The sequence below is a fragment of the Giraffa tippelskirchi genome, chromosome X, assembly GCF_054371585.1.
Source record: "Giraffa tippelskirchi isolate mGirTip1 chromosome X, T2T-mGirTip1v1.2.pri, whole genome shotgun sequence".
NCBI classification, from domain to species: Eukaryota; Metazoa; Chordata; class Mammalia; order Artiodactyla; family Giraffidae; genus Giraffa; species Giraffa tippelskirchi.
This window is the reverse complement of record NC_137289.1, coordinates 49137758-49151327: the sequence shown is the minus strand read 5'-3', so window position 1 is coordinate 49151327 and position 13570 is coordinate 49137758. Positions and strand designations below refer to the sequence as shown.

Here is a 13570-nt window from a genome sequence, read left to right as displayed (position 1 = left end):
AGATCCTGACATGTTCCCTTTGCATCTGCCATTTACAGCTCTTTCTCCCAAGCAGCCTGCTCAGCTAGCTTTCCTTTTACATCTCTGAGATAAGGGCTGAGTTTCCTGTACAATTCTGGAGGATATGCACCCGTGTGTCCCATCAAAGTGTGAATCTGTGTCAGTGTATTACAATGACTAGAAAGGCATGTCCTAGAGAAGCCTGTCCCTTGTTATTAGGTGTCTGCTACTCCAGGCACATTGTCTGGAGCTTCCATATCTTCCAATAAAAAATCTTATGAAAATTATCTTTAAACAGAAACTAGATAATGAATCTTCTTTAAAACACGCCTAATAGAGGGCTGTTTCAGAAGGCATACTGGACGTCTTTGTTTGGTCTGTTGATTTGATTGACTTCTGCTCTTTTCCAAAGTCCTCCTCAACTCTAGCTAGACAGTTTTCTAGCTTCAGCTGTCTTCCTTTGCATGCTGACCTTGTGGTGTGGTATTATTCTCACTAATACCCTCCTTTTGTGCAGATAAACTTCCCCTGTGGACTATGCAGTTCAGAAATAGCCATGATCTGAATGACCAACAACAGTCATTATGGCAACTAACTCCACTGTCTGCCTCCTTCCAAAATGAGGAAATATCTGACAGATTCTTAAAGGACAATTACATACAGATGTTTATTTTTTCTCCTTCTTCATTCTATATTAAAACCTTCCTGCTCCACCAAATAAAACATACCACAATTCAACACATAAACTCTTCTGCAGAATCAGAGAATCATAGAACATTTGAGCCAGAAGAGGCCCCAAAGTTCTCTCAGTTCAGCAATTCTCAACCCTGGCTGCACATATAGGGGAACTTAAAAAAAAATAACACTGCCTGGGCCCACCCCAAACCAACTGAACCAGAGTTACTAGGGGTGGAGCCTCATAGGTATTTTTTTGTTTCCCACAGGGCTTCCCGGGTGGTACTAGAGGTAAAGAATCCGCCTGCCAATGCAGGAGACATAAGACACACAGGTTCCATCCCTGGGTCCGAAAGATCCCCTGGAGAAGGGGATGGCAACCCACTCCAGTATTTCTGCCTGGAGAATCCCATGGACAGAGGAGCCTGGTGGGCTACAGTCTATGGGGTCGCAAAGAGTCAGACACGACTGAAGCGACTGAGCACATGCACACACAGAGATTCTAATGAGCAGCCAAGATTAAGAATTTAGTTCAACCCCTCAATTTACAGATGAAAAACCAAGAGACTGCCTTAGGTGTTGAGATTTACTTCAGAATCAGAGACATCAGTACATTTGTAAAGCCAGCAGCCCCATTCCATTTGACATTCAAAAGGTTATCTTGAGATTACCTTGTCTTTGGTCTTCGAGAGTGTAGAATTTTTAATTCCCCAATAACTCAAGTTTACATTTGAATCAGATCTCCCCTTTGATTAAATTAAGTTCAAGGCAAGATCCAGAGGTTTCCTACTCCAAATTTAAGTCAACACACTTCCTGTAAACTGAGCAAAGATATACCATACTAACATTGGTGTTTTAAGTAGCTATAAATTATTTATCAAACAGATGAGAGCATTCAGCTTGGATAATCCAATGATGGAGAACCTAAAAATTCATTCTGACCCGTTTTGAACTTTCTTTGTAGTTACTACTAAAGTTGTGAGTGTTTGCTGCTTTGGGGAGTATCTTCAAACAAAACAAGGAAACCACACTGGAAAGGCCTCACCTTGGAGGGACAGAAAGGCAGTCTGGTTTCCCTTTTATCCACTGCTTAACTCTTTCCTGGGTTTCACTGATAGCTCAGTTGGTAAAGAATCCGCCTGCAATGCAGGACCTCGGTTCGATTCCTGGGTTGGGAAGATCCCCTGGAGAAGGGATAGGCTACCCACTCCAGTGTTCTTGGGCTTCCCTTGTGGCTCAGCTGATAAAGAATCCGCCTACAATGAGGGAGACCTGGGTTCGATCCCTGGGTTGGGAAGATCCCCTGGAGAAGGGAAAGGCTACCCACTCCAGTATTCTGGCCTAGAGAATTCCATGGACTGTATAGTCTATGGGGTCGCAAAGAGTCAGACACGACTGAGCAACTTTCACTTTAACTCTTTCCTGCTGAGAAAAAACAGTTCATCTCTCCAACCAATGAGAGATTTGTTCTGGTCACTAAATGCCAGTATTTTAGAACAAGGGGTTGGATGTGGTTTTTTAAAGCTTGAAAGACAGAAATGTAAGTGAAATAAAAAGGATCTCTATTTTAGACAGCAGAAGGTAACCTGTTACTCCAAGAGTCAGTACAGACTAAGAAAAGAAATGAATAATTTTGAAAAGATTTCCATAATATCAGAGGATAACGGGTATAGGAAGAAGAACCAGAATATGAAGAGAAGAGCTTGTCCCAACCCTTACTCTATATAAAGCATATTTCTAGACATCACATCACAAACAGTTCATTCAGGAAATCATTTCTTCTATTATTATACCTATGTCTTCTGGAATGAGTGACATGGTTAAGTGTTAAGTCCGAGTCTCACAGACTTTTTTCCACATTCATAGTAAATAAACAGTGTGGAAAGATCAGTGAAGTTGTAAGTTAAGCAGATTAGTTGCCGAGGAAAATCATGGTCAGCTGAATGAGTCTGTAAGGGGTAACGGACAAAAAACTTACCAAAAGGAAAGACTTACCAAACCCTCAACATTTTTGCACAAAGATTAAGCAAGTTCTAAGTCACTGCCTTGTTTTAAAACCCAAGAAGGCAGCAGATTAGATAGCTGTTGGATATCCTACCTCATAAATCGCTACGTTGGAGTTTTCACAGGTAGCTGGAGTTAGACTCCCTGAAGAAAAGGAGAGTCTTGGGGACCTTCCACTTTGGACCTCTGACGTGATCTGGAAACTTACACTGGCACGACTTCCTCTCTGTGAAAGGATTAGGAAAGAAAGTTTATGAACAAAATTATCACGATTAAGGACAGAGCACAGAGCTATGATATAGGTACTATGTGTGTCTGGTATTTTTTTCTTTTTTTATTCCTAAGAAAGTCACTTTCTGAGTTGAGCTCTATAAACATGACATTTATTAATTTTTCCTAGTGCCAGCATTATTTTTTATGCTAGAATTGGTTCTTTGCTTCACCTCCATATGCCATAAAAGAAAGGCAAAGCTTTGCAGATATTTCCATCTCCTAGAGAAGTTAGAGTGATTCGGGGGGACAAGAAAGAACACCAGTCATAATTCAGTGTGGGACCCTCATTTACAGACAAAAATGAGAAAAAGATGAAAATCTAATGTTTTGAAAAAATCAGGCACAGAACTAGGACAGAATCCCACCCTTCTGGCTGTTAGGCCTAGCTCTTTATGTTGCACCATCTTGCACGCATGCTCAGTCACTCAGTCGTGTCCAACACTTTGTGACCACATGGACTGTAGCCCACCAGGTTCCTCTGTCCATGGAATTTTCCAGAGTGGGTTGCCATTTCCCTCTCCAGGGGATCTTACCAACCCAGGGATCAAACCCACATCTCCTGCATTGGCAGGCAGATTCTTTACCACTGAACCACCTGGGAAGCCCATACCATCTTGAATGACAACCTTTTTCTATGCAGGCAAGATTCATGACACAAGGTATCTCAGAAAGCAATAAGATGGTAGAGAGTAGATCACGATTTATAAGTCTGATACTTTATAAGTCCAGGTGGCGCTAGTGGTAAAGAACCTGCTTGCTAATACAGGAGATGTACGAGATACAGGTTGGATCCCTGGGTTGGGAAGATGCCCTGGAAGAGGGCATGGCAACCCACTCCAGTATTCTTGCCTGGAGAATCCCATGGACAGAGGAGTCTGGTGGGCTACAGTCCATGGGGTCACAAAGAGTCGGACATGACTGAAGCGACTGAGCACACACATAAGTCTCATAAAAGAGGGCTAGGAAGTGCAGTTAAATGACAAAAGGAAGGATTGTCTGAAATCTTTGTTAACTTTTAAAATTGAACATCTTCAACTGAACTTGGAATCTTCACCTGAACCAGCAGACTTATTTTATATGAAGAAATATCTTCCGATCCAGGGATCAAACCCTTGTCTCTTACACCTCCTGCATTGGCAGGCGGGTTCTTTACCACTAGTGCCACCTGGGAAGCCCAATAAGTCAATAGGTTCCTCATATTCTTCTCCATGTCTCCAAATATGCCTTTTTAGAATTATAGCAATTCATACTTAGCAGTCACATTTGGTATTGTCTAGGCCACACCCTGCCCCCAACTTCAACACTCTCATTTCACAGTGAAGAAAGAGAGACCTAGGGACTGCAAGAAGAATGTGGATGTTATATTTCTGGTCCTGTGTGTTCTTTCTACCACATCATGCTTTGTTTCACTCTTGCTTGCCAATAAAAATTAATCTTAAGTACTGCCACACACTCTGCCCTTAATAGTCTTTGAGAAACTAAAAATTACCAGTTGATTTAGCCTCAAGTTCAGTTCATTCTATGAAGACAAGACTATCACAAAGCTCCAAGGCAATGGTAAACTACACCCAGCCCCTAATGTGTTGAAATCCCAACAGCTCAAGATTCAGACAAGATGGAAAACTTGACTCTTCACATAATCCTTGCATCAACCTGAACTCTCCTCAAGAGAGCAAGAAATGCTGGAGAGGGTGTGGAGAAAAGGGAACCCTCTTACACTGTTGGTGGGAATGCAAACTAGTACAACCACTATGGAGAACAGTGTGGAGATTCCTCAAAAAACTTGGAATAGAACTGCCATGTGACCCAGCAATCCCACTGCTGGGCATACACACCAAGGAAACCAGAATTGAAAGAGACGCGTGTACCCCAATGTTCATCGCAGCACTGTTTACAATAGCCAGGACATGGAAGCAACCTAGATGTCCATCAGCAGACGAATGGATAAGGAAGCAGTGGTATATATACACAATGGAATATTACTCAGCCATTAAAAAAAATACATTTGAATCGGTTCTATTGAGATGGATGAAACTGGAGCCCATTATACAGAGTGAAGTAAGCCAGAAAGAAAAACACCAATACAGTATACTAATGCATATATATGGAATTTGAAAGATGGTAATGATAACCCTATATGCGAGACAGAATAAGAGACACAGATGCATAGAACAGTCTTAAGGACTCTGAGGGAGAAGGTGAGGGTGGGACGTTCTGGGAGAATAGCATTGAAACATGTATATTATCATATGTGAAACAGAACACCATTCCATGTTCGATGCATGAGACAAATGCTCAGGGCTGGGGCAATGGGATGACCCAGAGGGATGGGATGGGGAGGGAGGTGGGAGGGGGGTTCAGGATGGGGAACACATGTAAACCCATGGCTGATTCATGTCAATGTATGGCAAAAACCACTACAATATTGTAAAGTAATTAGCCCCCAACTAAAATAAATAAATTTATTAAAAAAAAGAAAAGAAAAAAAGAGAGCAAGGCCAGAGGAGAATCTACTTCCCTTTCAGTCTTTATTTGCCTATCTCAGCAGGAGCACTTAGATTAGTATATTGAGTTATAGACCTCTTCATGAAGGCCAAAGGAGAAAGCAAGACAATCTGCCAAAATCCACATACATTTGGGCTTCAGCTTCACTTTCTTCTAAAAATTTCCTTTCCTGACCTGACTTCTCCTGACCTGCCAATTTTTCTAGACCGAATTAATTTTATATTCACCAAGAGTTTATACTTTCAGACATTCCATTTGGATGGAATTCTTGACTTGGCTTTGACTGATTAGACCCAGCCAGCTGCAAGTTTGTGACTACACAACAATTAAGGAAAATGTATGCTTCCCCATCGTTTCCCATCAGAACCCCTGATACAAGCCAAGTGCCAGAAAGGATGTGGAGGTTAAGAGCTATGTTCTGCTATGGTAATGCCATCCCTTTCTACCTGGGCCAACGTAGTCAAGAAGAAGAACACTCCTTCTAAGGCTATCCATTTCTGTTGCTATTCATTTTTATCACTCCTATGGTGAAAAGTGGTGATGATTGTTTTTTTTTTTAACTCTCATTATGTCAAAATTTATGCACAAGTGAAAGAAAAGATATATTAGCATGAACACGATTTTAAAACCTTAGGTACTTTGTTCATCTGGAGGTAGCACTATTCTGCTATTTATGGTGGTTTTATGAGGACTAGTATGAAAGCCAAGCATGTTTTGTGTCTTAGTAGGAAAGAAAGAATGGGCTTCCAGGGGACTCAGTGGTAAAGAATCCACCTGCAATGCAGGAGACTCAGGAGATGCAAGTTCGATCCCTGGGTCAGGAAGATCCCCTGGAAGAGGAAACGGCAACCCACTTCATTACCCTTGCCTGGGAAATCCCATGGACAGAGGAGCCTGGAAGGCTATAGTCCATGGGGTTGCAAACGGTTGGATATGACTGAGTATGCACGCATGCACAGGAAAGAAAGAAGGCATAGGTGAAGGAGGTTTTATATTTACTGGACCATCGTAAGGCCTATACAAAGGAAAGGATAATTCAGTTCAAAGTTGTTTATTGTTTTGACACTTTAGACCCAAAATATCTAGGCAATTGACATGAACTGTCATTTTGACATTTCAAATGTCACATGAACATGGAACAATGGACTGGTTCCAAATTGGGAAAGGAGTATGTCAAGCCTGTATATTGTCACCCTGCTTACTTAACTTATATGCAGAGTTCATGTGAAAGGCCAGGCTGGAAGAAGCACAAGCTGGAATCAAGATTGCCAGGAGAAATATCAACAACCTCAGGTATGCAGATGACACACCCTTATGGCAGAAAGCAAAGAGGAACTAAAGAGTCTTTTGATGACAGTGAAAGAGGAGAGTGAAAAAGATGGCTTAAAACTCAACATTCTAAAAACAAAGATCATGGGATCCAGTCCCATCACTTCATGGTAAATAGATGGGGAAACAATGGAAACAGTGACAGACTTTATTTTTGGGGGCTCCAAAATCACTGCAGATGGTGACCGTAGCCATGAAATTAAAAGACGCTTGTTCCTTCGAAGAAAAGCTATGACAAACCTAGAGAGCGTATTAAAAAGCAGAGACATTACTTTACTGACAAAGGTCTATCTAATCAAAGCTGTGGTTTTTCCAGTAGCCATGTACGGATGTGAGAGTTGGACCATAAAGAAAGCTGAGCGCCAAAGAATTGATGCTTTTGAACTGTGATGGAGAAGACTGTTGAGAATTCCTTGCACTGCAAGGAGATTCAACCAGTCCATCCTAAAGGAAATCAGTCCTGAATATTCATTGGAAGGACTGATGCTGAAGCTGAAGCTCCAATACTCTGGCCACCAGATGCGAAGAACTGACTCATTGGAAAAGACCTTGATGCTCGGAAAGATTGAAGGCAGGAGGAGAAGGGGACAACAGAAGATGAGATGGTTGGATGGCATCACTGACTCAATGGACATGAGTTTGAGCAAGCTCATGGGAGTTGGTGGAGGACAGTGCTGCAGTCCATGGGGTCACAAAGAGTCAGACATGACTGAGCGACTGCAATGACTACTAGCCATCTGCTTTTATTACTGACTACCCATTTCTGGATAAAATACTTTGTCACAGAATTAAATACTTGTTCTCTTAGTTATTAGGTTATCTATTTGGCGTGGTTTAGAGCTTGTACTTCAGTATCTACCCTTTCTAATTGAGGTGGGAAATTTCATACAAGCTATATTGAATATGCAGAGAAGGCACTGGTGACCCACTCCGGTACTCTTGCCTGGAAAATCCCATGGACAGAGGAGCCTGGTAGGCTGCAGTCCATGGGGTCGCTAAGAGTCAGACACACCTGAGTGACTTCACTTTTACTTTTCACTTTCATGCATCGGAGAGGGAAATGGCAACCCACTCCAGTGTTTTTGCCTGGGGAATCCCAGGGAAGGGGGAGCCTGGTGGACTGCCGTCTATGGGGTCGCACAGAGTTGGATACGACTGACACGACTTAGCAGCAGCAGCAGCATATTGAATATGAAAAATCTAGACAAGTTACACCACATGAGTTCCAGGGTCCTCTAATGGCTTCAAAATTAGAGACTAACGTCAACATGCTTTGATGGCATAAGAATAGAATATACCTTTCAGCCACTGCGATCACTTTGGTATTCAGCAATACATTTCCAGGAACATGATGTCAACCTTACAAAAGGATCCGGTGATTTAACCACTTAAGGGTTAGGGTTGTAATTGAGACTTAAAGCAAACAGCTGAACATTTCATTTGATTCCAGATGCACAAGGTATTATCCTGTAAATCCATTCTCACTCAGACAACTAGCTAAAGGACGCTTTTTAGTGTCACATTTAGGCAAATGATCAGTTCTATCGCAGAGATAATTATTTCTCAGATCTTGTATGCTGGTGTAGCAAAAATAGCACACGGGGGCAATGTGAGGTGTTTGCATCCTCTCCGGACATCTTGCCACCACCATGCTAGAATTTGCAAAGACTACTGTCTTTATTTCAACCACACAGACTGGGCACAAAGAGGCATGTGCATGCTTATGTGCTAAGTCACTTCAGTGATGTCTGACTCTTTGTGACCCCATGGACTGTAGCCCGCCAGGATCCTCTGTCCATGGGATTCTCCAGGCAAGAATACTAGAGTGGGTTGTCATGCCCTCTTTCCCAACTCAGGGATCGAATTTGTGTCTCTTAGGTCTCCTGCTTTGGCAGGTGGGTTCTTTACCACTAGCACCACCTGGGAAGCCCTACAAAGAGGCACACTCTCCCACTACTAGCTAAATTCAACAAAACTCTTCCCTATACATTCTCTTTCCCAAACTCTTTTTTATGCTGTTTTCTCTGCCTAGGATGCCTATAGGAGCCAGGCAGGTAATATAAATTGATGAAATAAGCTGAGTGCATGCATGCTTAATGGCTCAGTCGTGTCTGACTCTTTGTGACCCTATGGACCATAGCCTGTGAGGCTCCTCTGTCCATGGGATTCTCCAGGCAAGACTACTGGAGTGGGTTGCCATTTCCTCCTCCAGGGGGTCTTGCTGACCCAGGGATTGAACCTGCACCTCCTGTGTCTCCTCCATCACAGATGGACTCTACGTGCTGAGCCATCAGAGAAGCCCCAATAAGCTGAGCAGAAGAAAATGGAGTGCAATGGAAACTGTGTCAAACAGCAGACACAGTTTTTGCAAATTTTTCCAAAATGGCCAACTACTGCAGAGTTCCAGCCAATTGCCACAATGATATCCAAAGTTGATAGATCTTTCAACTTGTAAGGGATACCCAGAAATCCAAGATTTTATGTGTAACCTCATGATTCCAAAATTCTGGCTACAATTTTTATAACCATAAAGATCAAACAAAAGTGGTTACCAGTTTGTGACCTGGGACCTAGACAAAGCCCATCCTTCTTTAAGAACCAGATTTGGTTCTGGGTCTCTGAGAAGTCTTCCTCCAGTAATCTATCTCCTCTGAAGTTCTACCATATGTCTGGTGTCCTTTGTGCAACATGACATCTACTGACTCTTCTGTATGGTATAATTTGTCTCTCTGACGTAACTGTAATCTCCATGAAGGCAGGGACTATGTGCCATCTCTTACAAAACCTGGCCCAAGGCCAGAACATAGTTCAGTTCAGTTCAGTTCAGTCGCTCAGTTGTGTCCGACTCTTTGCGACCCCATGAATTGCAGCACGCCAGGGCTCCCTGTCCATCACCAACTCCGGGAGTTTACCCAAACCCATGTCCATCGAGTCAGTGATGCCACCCAACCATCTCATCCCTGGTCGTCCCCTTCTCCTCCTGCCCCCAATCCTTCCCAGCATTAGGGTCTTTTCCAGTGAGTCAACTCTTCGCATGAGATGGCCAGAGTATTGGAGTTTCAGCTTCAACATCAGTCCTTCCAATGAACACCCAGGATTGATCTCCTTTAGGATGGACTGGTTGGATCTTCTTGCAGTCGAAGGGACTCTCAAGAGTCTTCTCCAACACCACAGTTCAAAAGCATCAATTCTTCGGTGCTCAGCTTTCTTCACCGTCCAACTCTCACATCCATACATGACCACTGGAAAAACCATAGCCTTGACTAGATGGATTTTTGTTGGCAAAGTAATGTCTCTGCTTTTAAATATGATATATAGGTTGGCCATAACCTTCCTTGCAAGGAGTAAGCGTTTTTTAATTTCATGGCTGCAGTCACCATCAGCAGTGATTCTGGAGCCCAAAAAAATAAAGTCTGACACTGTTTCCCCATCTATTTCCCATGAAGTGATGGGACCAGATGCCATGATCTTAATTTTCTGAACATTGAGCTTTAAGCCAACTTTTTCACTCTCCTCTTTCACTTTCATCAAGAGGCTCTTTAGTTCTTCTTCACTTTCTGGCATAAGGGTGGTGTCATCCGCATATCTGAGGTTATTGATATTTCTCCCGGCAATCTTGATTCCAGCTTGTGCTTCTTCCAGCCCAGCGTTTCTCATGATGTACTCTGCATATAAGTTAAATAAGCAGGGTGACAATATACAGCCTTGACGTAACTCCTTTTCCTATTTGGAACCACTCTGTTGTTCCATGTCCTGTTCTAACTGTTGATTCCTGCCCTGCATACAGGTTTCTCCAGAGATAGGTCAGATGGTCTGGTATTCCCATCTCTTTCAGAATTTTCCACAGTTTATTGTGATCCACACAGTCAAAGGCTTTGGCATAGTCAATAAAGCAGAAATAGATGTTTTTGTGAAACTCTCTTGCTTTTTCGATGATCCAGCGGGTATTGGTAATTTGATCTCTGGTTCCTCTCTGCCTTTTCTAAAACCAGCTTGAACATCTGGAAGTTCATGGTTCACATATTGCTGAAGACTGGCTTGGAGAATTTTGAGCATTACTTTCCTAGTGTGTGAGATGAGTGCAATTGTGTGGTAGTTTGAGCATTCTTTGGCATTGCCTTTCTTTGGGATTGGAATGAAAACACCTTTTCCAATCCTGTGGCCACTGTTGAGTTTTCCAGATTTGCTGGCATATTGAGGGCAGCACTTTAACAGCATCATCTTTCAGGATTTGAAATAGCTCAACTGGAATTCCATCACCTCCACTAGCTTTGTTCGTAGTGATGCTTTCTAAGGCCCACCTGACTTCACATTCCAGGATGTCTGGCTCTAGGTGAGTGATCACACCATCGTGATTATCTGGGTCGTGAAGATCTTTTCCGTACAGTTCTTCTGTGTATTCTTGCCACCTCTTCTTAATATCTTCTGCCTCTGTTAGGTCCATACCATTTCTGTCCTTTATTAAGCCCATCTTTGCATGAAATGTTCCCTTGGTATCTCTAATTTTCTTGAAGAGATCTCTAGTCTTTCCCAATCTATTGTTTTCCTCTATTTCTTTGCATTGATCACTGAGGATGGCTTTCTTGTTTCTCCTTGCTATTCTTTGGAACTCTACATTCAGATGGGAATATCTTTCCCTTTCTCCTTTGCTTTTCGGTTCTCCTCTCTTCCCAGCTATCTGTAAGGCCTCCTAAGACAGCCATTTTGCTTTTTTGCATTTTTTGCATTTCTTTTCCATGGGGATGGTCTTGATCCCTGTCTCCTGTACAATGTCACGAACCTCTGTCCATAGTTCATCAGGCACTCTGCCTATCAGATCTAGTCCCTTAAATCTATTTGTCACTTCTACTGTATACTCATAAGGGATTTGATCTAGGTCATACCTGAATGGACTAGTGGTTTTCCCTACTTTCTTCAATTTAAGTCTGAATTTGGCAATAAGGAGTTCATGATCTGAGCCACAGTCTGCTCCCAGTCTTGTTTTTGCTGACTGTATAGAGCTTCTATATCTTTGGCTGCAAAGAATATAATCAATCTGATTTCGGTGTTGACCATCTGGTGATGTCCACGTGTAGAGTCTTCTCTTGTGTTGTTGGAAGAGGGTGTTTGCTATGACCAGTTCTGCTTCATTCTGTATTCCAAGGCCAAATTTGCCTGTTACGCCAGGTGTTTCCTGACTTCCCACTTTTGCATTCCAGTCCCCTATAATGAAAAGGACATCTTTTTTGGGTGTTAGTTCTAAAAGGTCTTGTAGGTCTTCATAGAACCGTTCAACTTCAGCTTCTTCAGCGTTACTGGTCAGGGCATAGACTTGGATTACTGTGATATTGATTGGTTTGCCTTGGAAACAAACAGAGATCATTCTGTCGTTTTTGAGATTGCATCCAAGTACTGCATTTCGGACTCTTTTGTTGACCATGATGGCTACTCCATTTCTTCTAAGGGATTCTTGCCCACAGTAGTAGATATAATGGTCATCTGAATTAAATTCACCCATTCTGGCAGAGATGAGCTAGCCCGGGCCGGGGGCCGGGGGCGGCAGCCGACAGGGGCTAGGCCGGGCCAGGGGCCGGGGGCGGCGGCGAGAGGAGTTACCCCAGGCCCAAGGAGTAGCGGCTGCGTGGGTGTAGTAGGGCCGAGAGGAGTTACTCCACATTCAAGGTCAGGAGGGGCCGTCGTGAGTAGATATCCCTTGTCCAAGGTAAGGAGCAACGGCTGCACTTTGTTAGAGCAGCCGTGATGAAATACCCACGTCCACAGTAAGAGAAACCCAAGTAAGACGGTAGGTGTTGCGAGAGGGCATCAGAGGGCAGACACACTGAAACTAAAATTACAGAAAACTAGCTAATCTGATCACACGGACCACAGCCTCGTCTATCTCAATGAATCTATGCCATGCCATGTGGGGCCACCCAAGATGGATGGGTCATGGTGGAGAGGTCTGACAGAATGTGGTCCACTGGAGAAGGGCATGACAAACCACTTCAGTATTCTTGCCTTGAGAACCCCATGAACAGTGTGAAAAGGCAAAAAGATAGGACACTGAAAGATGAACTCCCCTGGTCGGTAGGTGCCCAATGTGCTACTGGAGATCAGTGGAGAAATAACTCCAGAAAGAATGATGGGATGGAGCCAAAGCAAAAACAATACCCAGCTGTGGATGTGACTGGTGATAGAAGCAAAGTCTGATGCTGTAAAGAGCAATATTGCATAGGAACCTGAAATGTTAGGTCCATGAATCAAGGCAAATTGGAAATGGTCAAACAGGAGATGGCAAGAGTGAACGTCGACATTCTAGGAATCAGCGAACTAAGATGGACTGGAATGGGTGAATTTAACTCAGATGAATTTAACTCAGGACATAGTAGCAGGCATTAAATATAAATAGCCAATACAACACAATCACAATCAGAACACCTCCCTGTGACACTCAAATCTCTTTCGCTAGTTGATTGATCCACCAAGCTTTTACAGGCACCTATTAAACTATCAGCACCGCATCAGGTGCTATGGCTGACATTAAAAACAGAAGATGTACCTCCACCCTTGGGGAATTAGCAATCACATGTTGAGTCCAAATGTACAAAAAAGGGCTACATAAAGTCATTGCTACCCTATTGTTCAAAGTACTTCACTTTCTCAAAACTGTTCTAAGCCAGCACTATCCAACAGAAATGTAATATGAACCACATGTGTACTTTTAAGTTTTCTAGTACTCACATTTTAAAAACCTAAAAAAACAGATGAGATTAATTTCAGTAATGTTGTTGTTGAGTTGGTCGTT

The 13570-nt window shown here is 42.9% G+C and overlaps 1 protein-coding gene across 2 annotated transcripts in view; it reads right to left on the bottom strand.

Moving 5' to 3' along the window:
* Window positions 1-13570, bottom strand: part of GUCY2F (guanylate cyclase 2F, retinal) — a 105597-nt gene that overhangs the window by 59519 nt on the left and 32508 nt on the right. For both annotated transcript variants that reach the window (XM_081566807.1, XM_081566806.1), the window contains exon 6: window positions 2774-2905. In XM_081566807.1, the coding sequence (XP_081422933.1) occupies window positions 2774-2905 (132 nt within the window). The remainder of the gene's footprint in view (window positions 1-2773; window positions 2906-13570) is intronic.